Below are 18,401 nucleotides of genomic sequence, written 5' to 3' on the forward strand. Positions count from 1 at the left end.
CAAATTTCATTGGCGTAGGAAGTATAAAAACTCATTCCACAAGGACACATACTGACAGCTCTTGTGAATTGTCCATGGTCACACAGCTACCTATGTTTCAGTGACATGATTTGAAACAAGATCTTACTAATTTTAATACTAGTTCACATTCCTTAAATTAAATGAAGAAAAATAGAAATGTAACAATTTTACCCTTGAATATGAATGGATTCAACTCCTCGATAAAAAATGAGGAAAATTGTACAATGAATAAGAAAACAAAACCCTATAATTTGCTGCATATCTAAAATTCAATTTTTAAAAATAAAGACCTATACAAAACTAAAACAAGGAGCTGGGGAAAAAATACTATATATCAAATATTTCTTCTTAAAAGGAGCATTACAATCATGATTTCAGATAAAGCAAAAAAAAAACAAAAACAAAAACTATGCAATGTCAAGAAACTTAAGTAAAGAAACTACCATATACCTGAAGATCCATAGCTAATGAAACAAAATTACTATTTAATATATATGTGGGTGTACATACACATAATACATCCCTAAATGGCTTAATATCTAAGTTCTTAAAAGAAAAGCTAAAATAAATCATCAAAATTCTGAGGCCCAGTTTTTACTGAGTAAAGAATTTTTTTAAAACATCTTTTTAATACATCTTAAACTCATCAAGTACCAGTTATTATATTAAAATCTTGAAAGCAAAGCAGTAAAAAAAAAAAAAGAAAGAAAAAAAGAAAAAGCCTTGGAACCCAAAAGAGCAAATAAATTTAAAGCATTTTTTTTCCAAAAGGCACCAATAATTTCACAGAATAAAACTTTTCTAAATCATGATTGTTGCATCTATAACCAATAATTCCTATGTTAAGAAATTATGCAGCACCTTCAGTGTCATCTGGGTCTCTTTTAATGTATTTAAAATATTCAGACCAATGGAATATTACATATAATGTCAGTTTTTTTTAAATATGCTAGTTAGTTTTATTGAGCTTTTTTCTTCCCTTTTAAGGTACTTTAAGGAATGGATATCTAAAAGGCATTGGGGAGGAATATAATAGGAAATGGAGATGATGTAAAAACAAAAGATTTTAGTTATACATTTGCACAGTTTTGAGGCTCTTTAATTTTTTGATTCTATCCATATTTTCCAAGTTTACCATCTTCCCTCATGCCCATTTTCATAAAATCACAGAATTTAGAGCTGAGATGGGCCTTAAAGATTCTTCACATAACCTCTCTATTTTTCTACTGTTACTTATATTGATCTATAAAGATAAAGCTTTTTGCCATCTGTTTACTAATGGTCACAACAAATAATTGAAATTTAAATAACTAAGCATGTCATTAAATTATGTTTCTTATTACCATTCTTATTACCATTACCCAGTATGAAACCAACTCAACCACTTTGTTTATTCACCTCCCAAGATAAAAGTCTGTAAGTATTCCATTCAGTTTGCAAGAGAGAGAGACAAAGGGAGGCAGAAAGAGGCAGAAAGTGAGAGAAAGAGAGAGAGACAGACAGAGAAAAAAATGCTTTAACAGTTAGACATCAGAGGAAACACCAGCCCTGCAAATAGAGAGCTGGCCTCAAGATACTCTCCTGATTCTGCTTTCTTCATATATGTCTTTCTAGCTTTTTCTAAAAGTATCCTGCTCTTATTACTTGTAACATAATACTATTCCATTACAATCATACACCACAATTTGATTGCTACTCCCTAAATGATGAGGATTTTGAATTTTTCCATTATAAAAAGAGCTACTATAAATATCTTATACAAATAAGTCCTCCATCCCCCTACTTTTTAAATCTCTTTGGGAAATAGGCCTAGTAGTGCTATTGATGGGTCAAACAGCATGTATAGGTTTAAAGCCCTTTGGGTAATAATTCAAAGTTACTCTCCAGAATGTTGGATCGGTTCACAATTTCACCAATAGTTCAATAGTTTCCTAGTTTTCCCACATCCAATCCAACACTTATCATTTTCTTTTTCTGTCATAACAGACAATCGGATAGGTGTGAAGTGGAACCCCAGAATTGTTTTAATTTGCATTTCTCTAATCAATAGTGATTTAAAGCACTTTTTCATGTGAATATTAATAGTTTTGATTTCTTTGAAAACTGCCTATTCTTATCCTTTGACAACTGACAAGTCAATTGGGAGATGACTTGTATTCTTATAAATTTAACTCAGTTCTCTATATATTTGAAAAATGAGGCCATTATTATATGAATGCTTACTGTCAGAAAAACATTTCTCTAGTTTTCTGCTTTCCTCATAATTTTGATTGCATTGGTTTTATTTGTGCAAAAAATTTTTAATTTGACATAATCAAAACTATCTACTTCACAGTTCATAAAGCCCTTTATTTCATTTGGTACTAAATTCTTTCCATATCCACAAATCTGACAAATAAAGTATTCCTTGATCTCCTAATTTGTTCATGGTATAACCCTTTCTGTCTAGATCATGTACCCATTTTGATTTTTTTCTTGGCATGCAATGTGAGATGTTGGTCTATAATTCATTTCTGCCAAACAATTATCTAGTTTTCCCAGCAAATGTTTTGAGCACTGAATTCTCTTTCCAAAAGATCAAATCTTTCAGTTCTTCAAACACTAGATTACTATGGTCATTAACTATTTTGTGATGTGTGCATAATCTATTCCACTGATCCATCACTCTATTTCTTAGTGAATACCAGATTGTTTTGATGATTACTACTTTGTAATACAGTTTGAGATCTGGTACAATTAATGCACCTTCTTTCACAATTTTTTCATTAATTCTCTTGCTATTTTTGACCTTTTGTTCTTTTAGTTTTTCTAACTCTACAAAATAATTTCTTGATAATTTGGTAAGGCATTGAATAAATTTAGGTAGGCTGTCATTTTTATTATATTAGCAGAGTCTACTCATGAACAATTAATGTTTTTCCAATTGTTTAGATGTGACTTTATATGAAAAATGTTTTGTAATTGTACTCATATAATTCCTGGCTTTGTCTTAGCAGGTAGAGTTCCAAGTGTTTTATATTGTCTACAATTATTTTAAGTGGAATTTCTTTTTCTATCTTTTACCACTGGACTCTGCTGGTAATATATAGAAATCCCAATGATTTACACAGACTAATTTTATATCCTGCAACTCTGCTAAAGTTCTGAATTATTTTAAATAGTTTCTAAGTAGATTCATCACTAAGTATAATATTGTATAATCTGCAAAAGAATGATTCTTTTGTTTCCTCATCGCCTATTCTAATTCCTCCAATTTCTTTTTCTTTGCTCATTGCTGTAACTAACTAGAATATCTAGAACAATGCTGAATAACAGTGGTGATAATGGGCATCTTTGCTTTATCCCTGATCTTACTGGGAAGCCTCCTTACTATCTCCATTACATATGCTTGCTGATTACTTTAAACAGATATTACTGTTATCATTTTAATGAAAGCTTCATTTATTCATATGCTCTCTAACATTGACTAGGAATGGGTATTGTACTTTGTCAAAAAGCTTTTCTATAACTATTAAGATAATGTTGATTTCTGTTGGTTCTGATATCAATTTGGCCAATCTTGCTGATAAGTTTTCCTAGTACTGAATCAGTGCTTGTACAAATCCCATCTGGTCACAATATGTATTCTTTGGCATATATTGCTATAATCGCTTTACTAGTATTTCATTTTAAAAGTTTACATCAAGGGACAACTAGTTGTTGTAGTGGATAGAGTACCAGCCCTGAAGTCAGGAGGACCTGAGTTCAAGTCTGGCCTCAGACATTTAATACTTCCTGGTTGTGTGACCCTGGGCAAGTCACTTCACCCCAACTGCCTCAGGGGGTCAAAAGTTTACATCAATAGTTATTAAAGAAATTGGTCAAAAATTTACTTTCTGTTTTAGCCTTTCTGGTTTAGGTATCAACTCTAAATGTGTGCTGTAAAAGGAATATGGAAGGACTCTTTTGCCTATTTTTTTTTACCCCAAAAAGTTTATATTGTACTGGAATTAATTGATCTTTAAATATTTAATACAATTTACTTGGGAATCCATCCACTTGTGAATCTTAATAGAACTCACTGATGTCTTATCAATTTTTTTCTAAGATAAGATTAATTTAAGTATTCTATTTCCCCTTCTATTAATCTGAGATATTTATGTTTTTGTACTTATTCATTCATTTCACTTAGATTGATCAGTTTCATTGACATATAATTAGGCAAAATCACCTAATAATTGTTTTAATTGCAACTTCATTGGTGGTAAATTTACCCTTTTCATTTTTGATAGTGGTAATTTAGCTTTCTTTATTTAAAAAAAATTAAATACTTATTTTACTGTGTTTTTTCATAAAATCAGTTTCTAGCTTTATTTATGTTTGATGGTTTTTCCCTAGCTTTCAATTCTACTAATCTTTCCTTTCATTTTCAGGATTGCTAATCTGGTGTTTAACTGGAGATTTTTAATTTGTTCTTTTTTTAAAGTTTTATTGTTATTGTTATTTCATGCCCATTTATTGGTCTTCTATTTATTGTTCTAAATGTTTAGAGACATAAATTTTTCCCCAAGTACTGCTTTGGATTCATCTCATAAATTCTAGTATATTCTCACATTGTTGTCATTCTCCTTAATGAAGTCATTGATTGCCTCAGTAATTTGCTATTTGATCCACTCCTTGTTTAGTATTAATTTAGTTTCCAATTAATTTTTAATTAGGCTTTCACAGCCTTTATGGCATTATGATCTGAAAGAATGCATTTAATATTTCTGCTTGTTTCATCTGGTTGTGAGATTTTATGCCCTAAAATACAGGGTTAATTTTTGTGTATAATACATATACTGCTGAGAAAACAGCTATTTCTTTTCTATTCCCTTTCAGTTTTCTCCTAAAATCTATAATATCCAACTTTCCTAAATTTTGATTTACCTCCTTAAATTTTTTCCATTTTTTTTTTTGGTTACATTCATCTAGTTCTGATAGAAGAGAGTTGAGATCCCCCATTAGAATAGTTGTACTCTCTATATCCTCCTGTGACTCACTTAAGTTCTTTAAAATTTTGGATGTTATATCATTATATCATTTTATGCATATATATATATACATATATATATTTAGCATTATTATTACTGTCTATGGCAGTGAATTTTTTCTACTTGTCAACTACATTTTCACCCAAGAAATTTTTATATTACCCTGGGTATATAGTTATATAAAATGGATACACAAATCAAATATTTACTGATGATGTCATAATTTCAAGATCACCATATTCATTTATATAACTCCATATGTATCACAACACATGGTTAAGGAACTTAAGTACAGTAACTTTTAGCAAGGTGTAATTTCCTTCCTTTACCTCTTCTGATTAGCTCTATTTTTTGCTTTTGCTTTGTCTGAAATCATGATTGCTACCCCTGCTTTTTTTTTTAATTCAGCAGAAGCATAGCAGATCCTGCTCCAGTTCTTTATCTTTACTTTGTGTGTGTCTCTTTGCTTCAGATGTGTTTCTTATAAACAACATTATTTGTAAGATTCTAGTGTTCAATCCGATGTGTTATCTGCTTCCACTTATGGCTGAGCTCATCCCATTCACATTCAGTTACGTATTATTGTAGACTCCATTCTATTTCCCCCATTTATCCTTTTCTTTCTGTTTATCCTATCCCTCCCTCATAATTGTTTTGCTTCTAAGCAGTGCCTCCTCCAATACATCCCTATTCTATCTATCCTTCACCTTCTATTATTCTTCTCTCTTCCTAATTCCTGAAGTGTAAGACAATTTTATATCCTATTCAGTGTGTTTGTTATATTCTCTCTTTCAGCCAATTCCAGTGAGAGAAAAAATTCAAGCATTGCCTACTACTCCCTTCCCCCACATCTCCCCCTCCACTGTAAAAGCTCTTTCACACCTCTTTTTTCCTCTTTCTCCCAATGTATCCCTCTTTCTCAGTCTTTCAATTTTTTCTGAAAATCATCCCAACATATGTTGGAGGGGATGTGGGAAAACAGGGACACTGATACATTGTTGGTGGAATTGTGAACACATGCAGCCATTCTGGAGAGCAATTTGGAACTATGCTCAAAAAGTTATCAAACTGTGCATACCCTTTGATCCAGCAGTGTTTCTACTGGGCTTATACCCCAAAGAGATATTAAAGAAGGGAAAGGGACCTGTATGTGCCAAAATGTTTGTGGCAGCCCTGTTTGTAATGGCTAGAAGCTGGAAAATGAATGGATGCCCATCAACTGGAGAATGGTTGAGTAAATTGTGGTATATGAATGTTATGGAATATTATTGTTCTGTAAGGAATGACCAGCAGGATAAATACAGAGAGGACTGGCAAGACTTACATGAACTGATGCTAAGTGAAATGAGCAGAACCAGGAGATCATGATATACCTCAACAATGATACTGTTTGAGGATGTATTCTGATGGAAGTGGATCTCTTTGATAAATTCAGTTTCAATTGATCAAGGATGGACAGAAGCAGCTACACCCAAAGAAAGAACACTGGGAAATGAATATAAATCGCTTGCATGTTTGTTTTTCTTCCCGGGTTATTTATACCTTCTGAATCCAATTCTCCCTGTGCAACAAGAGAATTGTTCGGTTCTGCACACATATATTGTATCTAGGATATACTGTAACCTATTCAACATGTAAAGGATTGCTTGCCATCTTGTGGAGGGGAGGGAGGGGAAAAATCGGAACAGAAGTGAGTGCAAGGGAAAATGCTGGCATGGGTTCTGTCAATAAAAAGTTATTTTAAAAAAGAAAAAAAAAAGAAAATCATCCCAACACAATTAACTCACACTCATACCCTTTAAAAAGATGATTTTTATTGCCCCAATAATGATAAAGATTCAAGAATTATAAGTATTGTCTTTACACATTGGAATGTATACAGTTTAAGATTTCTCTTTTTTGCTTTCATTTTTATGCTTCTCTTGAATCCTAAGTTTGAATGGATTCTTTTTCAGCTCTACTCTTCATTAGAAATGCCTCAAAGTCCTCTATTTCATTAAATATTTTCCCTGAAATACTCAGTTTTTCTGGGTAAGTGATTCTTGGTTATAATCTCAGCTTCTCTGCCCTCTGGAATATTAAGTTCTAAACCTTCCGATTTTAATCTAATAAATCATGTGACTTCATGATATTTGAGCTATTTCTGGCTATTAGCAGTATTTTCTCCTTGATCTGGGAATTGTGGAATTTGGCTATAATATTCCTATAAGTTTTCATTTGAGGATTTCTCTGGATGTGATTGGTGGATTCCTTCTATTTTACTTTCTGGTTCTAGGATATCAGGGTTAGTTTTCCTTCATTAATTTTTTGACATATGATGTCTAGATTCCTTTTTTTTTTATCATGGCTGTGAGGTAGTTAAATAACTTTTTTGAGGAAACTGGGGTTAAATAACTTGCCCAGGGTCATAAAGCCAGTATCTCAGGCCAAATTGAAATCAGGTCCTCCTGACTCCAGGAATGGTGCTCTATTCCAATGTACTATCTCGCTATCCTTACTCTAATAATTCTTAAATTTCCTCTCCTCAATCGATTTTCCAGGTCAGTTCTTTTTTTTCCAATGATATATTTCACATTTTCTATCTTTTTATTTTTCTGACTTTGTTTTATTGTTTTTTGATGACTCAAGAAAGTTAATAGCTTCCACTAACCCAGTTCTAATTTTGAAGGAATCATTTCCTCAGTAAGCTTGTATAGCTCTCCCTTTCTATTTGGCCAATTCAATTTCATTTTTTAAGGAGCTGTTCTTTGAGTGAATTTTTTTTCCATGGGGGGGGGGGCTTCCTTTACTAAGTTACTGACTTTTTTTTCATGATTCTCTTGTGTAACTCTCCTTTCTTTTCCAAATTTTTCCTTTTTCTCTCTTATCTGATTTTTAAAATCTTTTTTCAACTATTCCAGGAATTTTTTTTTGGAGGGTAGGATAATGAGTTTTTCTTTGAGGCTTTGCCCTGTATCTATTTTGACACTGTCCTCTTCTGAGACCATGCTTTGAACTTTCCTGTTCCCCATAGTAATTTTCCATGGTCAGGTCCTTTTTGGGGGGTTGGGGAGGGGATCTGTTTCATACACTTTATATTAAAATTGAACTCTTCTACTGTGGTGGAGGGATCAAGTGTCCCAAGCTTCAGGCTTTTTGTGATATGCTTTCAGAGCTAATTCAGGAGACCTGTAGGATCTAGAAGCTTTCAATTATTTAAAAATGGAATGATCTAAAGAACAGCATAGTTACTACTGTTCTGCTTTGTGCTCTAGTCTAGGAACAAAACCTGAAATTGTGATCAAGATACCTGCTCTCCTACAGCTAAACATTCTAGTGTGCTAATGGCTCTTTCTCCCTATGAGACTGTGACATAGCACACTTGAATCTTTGTATGGGCAATGCAATAAGAGTCTCACACTTAATGCCAACAAAAGTATCCCCTGTAATCTCCTTCTGACCAGTCCTTCTAGACTTCTGTCTAGTCTCCTTACTATGTGTAGGTTGAAAAGTCCTGCAGTCATAGTTGCTTATTCAATTATCCCCAAGGCCTGAATTGACTTGCTGGAGCAGTTTCACCATTGGTTTAGCCAGATACTGACTGTGCTAGACTGTATTCTACTCTCACATCCTAAAGAGAGAGACAAAGAGACCCTTCCTGTTGATCTTCTAAATTGTCTTCGTCTGGAAAAAACTATCCTTTTGTTGGTTCTGTCTCTAAAATTCATTTTGAAACATTATTTTAAAGTTATTTGGAAGAGCTCAAGTGGCTTCCTGCCTTTACTCCATCATCTTTGCTCTGCCTCCTATGTAATTTTCTAATACTCAAAAATGCAGAAAAGGTGACACCTTTCATTAGTAGAGGGAAATTCCTCAACTAGATTCCTTCCATCAATTCCACAAATCCATACAATTCCTTTATCCATCAATGTTCATTACCTATTTATTTTGGGTTTTATTTTATTTTATTTCATTTATTCCAGCAAGAATGTTGACATAAAAATGAGTTAACTGTTCCAAAAACGTTTTAACTCTGCTGTTGGCACAGAGATATAATGCAAGTTAAATTAAAATTAGTAAAGTTAAAAAAAATTGTATATCTTTTAGTACTCTCCACTATCTTTTCCCACATTTTATAATAATCACTATAGACAAAGCTTCTGAGAAGCTTTACAGAAATGAAACTATTTTATATTTTTATCCATTTCATTGGTTGCCATTCCTATCTCCAAGATTTTCATGTGGTGACCAACCTTTTGGTAATGATACTCTGCTCATAGTTATGTTAGTTCTTGGACAGTCAGTATAATAGTCTGCCATCAGATTGATACTCAAAACCTTTCTGGTTCAATAACTGACATTTGTAAGTTATTGAGACCAAAAAAAAGAAAATGCAGCATACCGTAACAATATGGTAATGGGCCTCTTCTTTTATGTAGACAGTATACAAACATTCAATCCAATACTGTGTTTACACTTAAAGCCTTTTCCACTAGAGAGAATCTGCTAGAGCTTGCATATGATTATAGACTTCAAGAACCTATGGTCACCTCTCATGATGAAGCATCACAGTAAGATTTTAGTGATAGTCTGTTTATTTACATAGAATACTCAAAAGGTTACTGAAGAAATTTGCTCATTTTAAACTAGAGATGTCATATGTAGTCTATTCTGTCCTACGTCTGCCCAGATAAGAACAAAAGAATAGTTCAAGTGATAGTAGGGTTCTGAGCCTTAAAGACCATTTTACAAAGTATAATATTATTCTTTTGAGAATATTAACAGGAAAAAGAAAATCCCAAATGACTATAATAATTCTTTTCCTACAATGCAAAAAATAATGTTGTGAAATGTGGCAAGTAGAAAAGATGGTACAATTCAAACACATAGCCCAATGCCCTCATTTTACAGAAGATAAATCTTGGTCCCAAATTTAAGTGGTTTTTATTTGTTCAAGTTACACTTCTTGTTTATGGAGGAACTATTACTAGATTCTAGTCTCAAGTTCCTAATTCCAAAATTCTTGTGTAAAAACACTCTCCAGGGTGAAAATTTGAAAGATGTAGATTGTATGTAAAAATCATATTTAAGCAATTGGGAATTATAATAAAACTGAAAAGGACTGATGCCATGTTACCAGCTTAACTACAGCATTATAACACTGGTCATCTTAGGAAAAATGAAAAAAAAATTTTGGCCTATCCAAATAAATAAGGTCCAACTCCTATATAATAGTGGCCTATTGATGGTATGAGCCAAAGGACAACTAGAAAATCTCTCTATTAAAAATCTCATTTGTTTCCTCAATATAAAATGGAAATTTGTTCTACTCTATATGTCACATAAGTTGTTCACACTTTGGAAATCAAGAGAACAAAACTTAAACTATAATTCTGAACACTAAACTATATTAAAACCAAGTTAAAACAATTTGGAGAAAAGGAAGGGAAGCTTGTATGAATTATTCAAGTCAAAATTGTAAAATATATAAAAAATAAAATTTTGAGTATTTCTAATAAGTCCAATCTAATTTTAATACATATAAGAAAATAATCTTTATTCTATCACAATACCAATTAAATGTCTGGTTATTTATATCTGATTCTGTTATTTGTCTATACCATAAACAAATACAAAGTTTCATTTGATTATAGACACTTCTCATGATGAAGCATCACAATAAGATTTTAGTGATGGTTTCTTTATTTACATAGAATATTCAAAAGGTTACTGAAGAAATCTATTCATTTTAAACTAAAAATGTTAAGAGTTTTTAACTATAAGAGATGGGAAAAGATTTTTCTAAAATATGTTGCATATTTCTTTGTTCTCTTAATTTTAGAATATTTAAAAATATTTATCTCCTTTGGCTAGGACATATCATCATGAACATTACTGTACTTTTATGCTGCACAATTATGCAACACAATTATGACCCTCAAGAGCTACAGAAGCAATATTTGTCACTGTATTATACAAAAAGTCAAAGAAATCTATACTTTTTTAAGCTCTCTTCTCTGCTTTGAATATAACTTCTTATGTTTGCTCCTTCCCATCAAGCTATCTGCAATAACTTTTTACTAATATAACTAGACTCAGTTTTCCTCCTTCTTCTACCTAAATTAATTTGTTGTTTCTGATCTGGTCAGGTCTAGGAAATCAGATAACCAAGATCACTAACTTTGTGTGTCAAAGAATAGTAAATAGGCACTAAAAATTCCTATTAAAGTATGTGAGTTTTAATTGAGTTATTTTAGCTACTCTGGGACCTTTTACATTTCTTTCCTGACTCATTGAGGTACTCAGAGAAGTGCCTCCAAAACAAAAGGTTTTTGTTTTTTTTTTACACAGGTGAGTGTTTTTTAATAACCTCTTTTAATGCCTTTGTTTAACAAGTTCTTTATTTGACAATAATAAAAAGCTAAACTTGAGCGTATTTCTTCTCCTATTTAAGAAGTCAATGACATAGCATAAATAAAAATCATTCTCTTAAACTGACAAAAAATTAAATATTTTATTACTTCTGCCTTGAAAAATAGGATCTGCTTTTTATATCTTAATTTTAAAGAACAGCAAAAGGATGAAAAAGGAGGTTCAAAACAGAAGTAATATGTCATAATTTTTAAAAGATTATTTTATTAAAGGAGTATATAGCAGATAATAAAATGTGGTATTATATATACTTCTAAATATGATGTTCATATTCCATAATTCTTTCCAGCATTGTAAAGCTTATACATGTTAGTACAGGTAATCACTTGTTTCAAGCAGTTATGATCTTCTCCATGTTTTACTTCTTTGTTATAGTGGCCACAACAGTGCATTAATAAACATTGGATATTTTAAATATTTCTCTTTCTCAGAAAGTTTTATTAGCCCTAGAATTCACCAAAAATTTACTTTAAAAAATAGTCATGTTGGACAGTGCAATTTCAAAAGTTATTTTTTTAATCTGATGACCCTCACTACATGTTAATATACAAAGAAAAATTACTGAACAAATTAATAAAGTTGAATGTGGGAATTCTTGATAAGCAAGATAATGTAATTACAGACCTAAACTTTACTAATTGAGCAATTTAACAGATTGATCACAGTTTTAATCATTCAATTTTGAATATAATATAAAAACTAAACATGTTAAAATTACCCTAATTGGAATTTTGGAATAAAAAATTTATAAATCAGACTAAGGACCTAAAATATACCTGAATGCTTATTTTTTTATATTTGAAGGACTGATTAAAACATTTTAAATAGGGTCTACATTTTTAAATAAAACATATAAACTTAATTATGTCATCATTGTTATTCCAATAGTTCATAGTTCTAAAGCATTAACAAACATCAAGCACATTATTTCAAACATTTTCTTAACACTTTACAAAGAATGCCAAATTAAATTTTCAAAGCTTTTAGCTATTTTCTTTCATTCATTTTTTATTCCCATTTTTAGTAATGTTGTTTATGTATCACAAAAAATGTGCTGCTACCCCAAGAAGTGCTCTTAAAATAAACTACTAACAAAGACATTTGATTAGTCATCTGAAATTTTAAGTAGTCAAAGCAAAATGAAACTTTATATAATTTGTCCATGGCTCCACAGACTTATTCTGCTTTGGGAAAAGAACATTAACATTATGCTTATCAAGAAATCCCAAGTTTGTTAGTGGTTTTAATTTATTTTAAACATTATTGATAAAGGGTCCAGTCCAAACTTGTGGGGAAAGAACCAAATTTCTACATTATTTTTCTATATTAGGTTTAAGTTTTTTTGGTTTTGTTTTCTTTCTTACCTTTGAGAATTCTTCTGGTTCCTTTATGTCTAGTGACCTGGAAGCGAATTCTAGTAGCTCTTCAGAATTCTCCAGGGCATTATTACATTGACTAAGCTGACTCTGTACACAGAGTGAAAAAAATTGAAAAATAAGAAATTCTTCTAGTATCATATGGAATTGTGATTATTCATCATACTGCAATAAAACTCCAGACAATTTTAACAGCACAGTTCATTTTAGAGGTTTATTCAAGCAAAATTATCCAGGAACATCTTAATCACTACGAATAATGAAGGTTTTAATGAAATTATGATACTGTTTAGAATTAAACTCTACAATGTCTACAACCTGGGTATAGTAACATTTTATCCCAATATAAACAAATGCAAATTTTTTTCATCATTTATTATACTTACAAAAGAAAATATTGTTATTATTATGCACTTGATACTCAGTTACTGAGGCAGTAAAATATATTTGAGGGAGAGAGAGAGAGTGAGTGTGCGTGTGTGTATGTATGTGTGTGTGCTCTGGACTCAGAACCAAAAGCTTGAATTTGAGCATCAGCTCTGAAATTTGCTAGTTATATGACTCAGGACTCAGAGAAGTAGTTTGTCTATTTGCATCTATAAAACTTGAATAATAAAGGTCCAGCTACCCTATAAATATGCTTTGAAGTTTAAGTTAGATAACATACATGAAAACAATTTAAAAGCCATAAAGGATTATGAAAACTTTCAGATGTCCACATAACAGCAGCCTATAAAATTCCACTGCCTTCAAGATTCTCTAATCCCCTGACATTTTGTTTCAGTTCCAATCAGTCTTCTGAAACTGTTTTTTCAAGGTTATCCACCAATAACCTACTAAATGACAAATTCAAGGCCATTTTCAAAGTTCTTATCCTCTCTGACCCCTTTGCAATATCTCACACTATTTACATACTCTTTCCTTTTTGACATTCTCTCCTTTCATGGTTTCTACAGCCCTGCTTTGTTCTGGTTATTCTTTTACCTCTCATATAAGGTTCCTTCTCAGTTCCTGTTACTTTGTTCTTCTTTTTCCTACCATTCCCTAATCTTCACATCCCTTGAGGTTCTGTTCTTGAGCCTTTTCTTTCCTCTATAACATCTACCTAGGCAATCTCCATTTACAAGAATTCAATTACCTTTATTTCCAGTTCTATCTTCCCGTTAGCCCAATCCCATATTTTAAACTACCTGAGAGTCCTTTCTATTTGAATATCTCATGAGAAGTTAAAACTCAACATATTCATATCTGAATTTATCAGTTTTCACCCAAAACCTGCCCTTTTTCTCCTATAATAAACTAATCCTCCCACTATCAGTCTTAGCATCATTATCTTCTTCTCATTTCCTTAAAATTCCAATCAGTTGCCAAATACTGCAAATTCTACCCTCAAAACATTTATACATCTTCTTTTTCCATTCTCACTATCAGCATTCTAGTTCAAACCCTGATTACATCTTTTGACTGCTGTAATGACCTAAATGATCACCCTGTCTTCAGATTCTCCCTCCTTCTAATTCATCTTTCACACTGCCACCAAAGCAATCTACTAATTACAGAGGGGGTCTGATCAGGTTACACTCTGCTAAGAAAGTATAGTAGTTCCCCGCAACCTTGAGGCTACCTATGTGATTGTTGGGTAAATCATTTTCTAGGTCTCAATTTCCTCATCTACAAAATAAAGAACTGGGTGACATAGTGGATAGAATGTTCAGCCTGGAGTCGGGAAGACTCATCTTCCTGAGTCCAAATCTAGCCTCAGACAGTTACTATGTGATCCTGAGAAATCCAACCCTTTTTGTCTCAATTCTTCATCTATAAAATGAACTAAATAAGGAAATAGCACAACCATTTCAGTCTCTCTGCTAAGAAATACCCAAATGGCATCACGAAGAATGAGATAATACTGAAAAAATGACTGAACAACAAATGAAGTGAAAGGACTGGCTGGACTAGGTCACTTCCAAGATTTTTTTCCAAGTTTAAATCTTTACACCATGTTCAATTAAAGTATAAAACTCCTCATCTTACTCAGAATCTTCAATCTGGCTACTCCTTCTATTACACTGGGCAAGTTACTTCACTTCTTTGGGAATCGATTTCCTCATCTATAAATTAAGGAAGTTGCAAAAAGCCACTCAATTGTGTATACCATTTGGCTCACTGATACTTCTACAAGGCCTGTATCCCAGGAGAGATCAAGTAAAGCTGAAAAGACCCATATGTATAAAAATAGTTATAGCTGCTCTTTTTATTATTGAAAACTAAGAAGATATCCATGAATTGGGGAATGGTTAAACAAATTACACCATAAAATTTCAATGGTGCCATTGTATCATAAAAGTATTGAAAGAGACAACTTCAATGAAACCTAGTATGACATATAAAATGATTTAGGAAAAGTGATAAGAATTAGAAGAACAATTAATACAATAACTATATTATAAAACTACTTGAAAGCCTTAAGAACCAATGCAATGACCATGATTCCAGATAGTAAGATAAAGCATCCTACCTATTACCTTATAAAAGAAATAACAGACTCAGGATGTATAAGGAATAAAATTTTTGAGCACAGTCTTTTTTTCACTAATAAGTGGCCAAAATAAATGACTAAATATTTTCTAATTTCATCCTCGTCTCTTCCACCCTTAAGCACCTGCAAATTTTATCTCCCATCTTTTAAGTTTTCACCTGTTGAAATTTTTCCCTTGCTTCAGGGTCCAGATCATATTATAAAGTTTTTCCTCATGACCTCTTTTTTATGAGTGATCTTGTCCTTCCTGATGCATATCTGGTCAATTCTTACTGTCTATAAACATGCCTATGTCTCTTCTATTGTGAAAAAAAACCTTATTTAATTCTTTCATTTCTACTAATGCCCTGTATCTCTTTTGTCCTTTGTAGCTAAACTCTTTGAAATGACTGTCTGAAAAAAGTGACACCACTTTCTTTCCTTTCTTTCCTTTCACTCTCTCCTTAGCCCCTTACAATCCAGTTTTCAACCTTATCATTGCACCAAAACTGCTCTCTCCATTTACTAATATTTCTTAGTAGTGTCAAGTCCAATGATCACTTCTCAATTTTTTTTCTTTTCTATCTCTCTGCAGCTTTTGACACTGTTAATTACCTTGATTCTCTCTTCTCTCTAGATTTTCAAAATATTCTTCTGGTTTTTCTTCTACCTATGTGACCACTATTTCTATCTTCTTTGCTAGATCCTTCTTCAGATCACATCCTCTAACCACAGTTGTCCCATAGAATTCTGTCTTCTTTTTTTTCTTCCTTCATATAACTTAAGAGACTTCATCAATTCCCAGAGATTTAATTACCATGTCTATATTGATGATTCTCAAATCTACCTTTCCTGCCCCAATCTCTGCTGACCTCCAATCTCAAATCTTCAACTGCCTCTTTAGATATCTAGAACTGGATATCCAGTAAACAGGCATCTTAAACTCAGTATGTCCAAAACAGAATTCATTTTCTTTTCCCCTAAACTCTCCCTCAACTTCTACTTTCCCATTTACTGTAACGGACATTATTCTCCCAGTCTCTTAGGCCTGCAACATAAGAGTCATCATGGATTCCTCACTATGCCTTACCTTTAGTAATTTGTTGCCATACTTGTCAATTTCACCTTTATAACATCTATTGAACACAACTTCTCACCTCTGACACTGCCTCCACTCTAGTACAAGTTCTCATTACCTTACACCTGTTATACACACTACTGAAATAATAGTCTGCTGGTGGATGCCAATACATCCTCCATTCAATCATTAAAATGATTTTCCTAAACCATGCTACCAATCATGCTACCCTCTACTCAACAGACTCTAATGACTTCCTATGGCCTCCTTTATTTGACATTCAAAGACCTTTATAACCTAGCCCCCTCCTATATTTTTACTCTTCTTACATATTACTTCTCAATAGACTCTTGGATCCAGTGACACTGGCTTCCTGGTTGTTCCACAAGACACACATCTCTCACCTCTGAGCATTGTCTCTGGCTGTTCTCTCTGCTGGCATGCTATCTACTTCCCTGGCTTCCTTTTAAGTCTCAACTAAAGTCAAATTTCTATGGAAAGCTTTTCCTAGCCCTTCTTAATTTCAATGCATAGGGACAGCTAGAGATTGCCCTCGAGTCAAGAGGACTTGAGTTCAAATCCAGCCTCAGACACTTCTTAGCTTGTGTGACTCAGGGCAAAACGCTTAACCCCAATTGCCTCACCAAAAAACAAACAAACAAACAAACAAACAAACAAACAAAAAAAAACAGGGCATACTTTCTGTATTTATCTACTATTTATCATGTATAGTTTGCTTTGTATCTTTTTTTCACATTATCTCCCTTATTAGATTGTAAGCAACTTATGTCCAAGGACTATCTTTTGCTGCATTTTTATATCATCTTTTAGCACAGTACCTGGTACATAGTAGGCACTTAATATTTACTGACTAATGTAAGAAGTAGTAGTCACATTTTCTCATTATAATTTACTCTCAAAGAAATAAGATCAACCCAAACAAAATTCAACCAAAAATCTAGCCAAAACACAAGACTGTAGATAATTTAATTATACCTGATTGAAGATATATGTATAACACTCAATACATGAAGCAAGGGCTAAAGATTTCTATTTATGGAGGTTTCAGTACCTTAATATTCAATCACAAGAACACTTATAAGGGTGGCTAAAAAATCTAAAATTATCTATTTATATCTATATTACATATAGGGACTGAGACTGTATCTGTGATTTTATTGGGCACTTCCTGATAAATAACTTTCCTGTACTAATGCAGGTTGACACCTCCACAAATCTTAGAGAACTTCCCAGAGCACTAAGAGGCTATGGTGGCATAACAGACAAAGGACTGAACTTGAGACTTATCCCTAAGTCTTCTACCCCAAGCACTTATAGTTGTGCAATTCTGGACAAGTCACTTAATTTCAATTAGCCTAAATTTCCTCAACTACAAAATGAAGGAGTTGGACTCCATGGTTTTACTAAGATCCCTTCAAGTACTAAATATGTAACTTGCCCAGGGTCATCTAGCTAATATGTGTCAGGAACAAAGCTTGAACCCCAAACTTTCTGACACTCTATCTACTATTCCATATTATCTCACTAACAAGTTAATATAATTTACTAACCCCTGATCTTCTGTAAAAATAAATCTTTATCTTTATATTTTAAAAAGAATTATTCTCAAAGGCCAGATCATGACAGACTACATTAGAATTAGAATGAATTAACATTATCTTACTATTTTGCTTCAAGGACGATTCATAGAATTCTAATTTAATTGGTCCTTGTTTATCTTCAATATTGAATTTGCCTTTCACCTGGAATGTCCTTTCCCTTTACTCTTTCAAAGTTCTTCCCTTTTTTAGGCCTTCTCAAAAATCACTTTCTCTAGGAAGCCTTCTCTAAAGAAACTTATCAACCCAGAATCGCTTTTCACTATGCAGAATAACTATCTTAAGCTGCATTTATTTACAGATACGCATTTTTCTTGTCTACATATAGTGTAATCTTCAAAATTTCAATTCTTCGACAGCAGGAATTGT

General features: G+C 32.5%; 1 protein-coding gene across 5 annotated transcripts in view; it reads right to left on the bottom strand.

Moving 5' to 3' along the window:
- FSD1L (fibronectin type III and SPRY domain containing 1 like) overlaps nucleotides 1-18,401 on the bottom strand; it is a 92,121-nt gene that overhangs the window by 52,308 nt on the left and 21,412 nt on the right. For all 5 annotated transcript variants that reach the window (XM_051986987.1, XM_051986981.1, XM_051986973.1 and 2 more), the window contains exon 4: nucleotides 12,809-12,910. In XM_051986987.1, the coding sequence (XP_051842947.1) occupies nucleotides 12,809-12,910 (102 nt within the window). The remainder of the gene's footprint in view (nucleotides 1-12,808; nucleotides 12,911-18,401) is intronic.

The sequence above is a fragment of the Antechinus flavipes genome, chromosome 1 (genome assembly GCF_016432865.1).
Source record: "Antechinus flavipes isolate AdamAnt ecotype Samford, QLD, Australia chromosome 1, AdamAnt_v2, whole genome shotgun sequence".
NCBI lineage: Eukaryota > Metazoa > Chordata > Mammalia > Dasyuromorphia > Dasyuridae > Antechinus > Antechinus flavipes.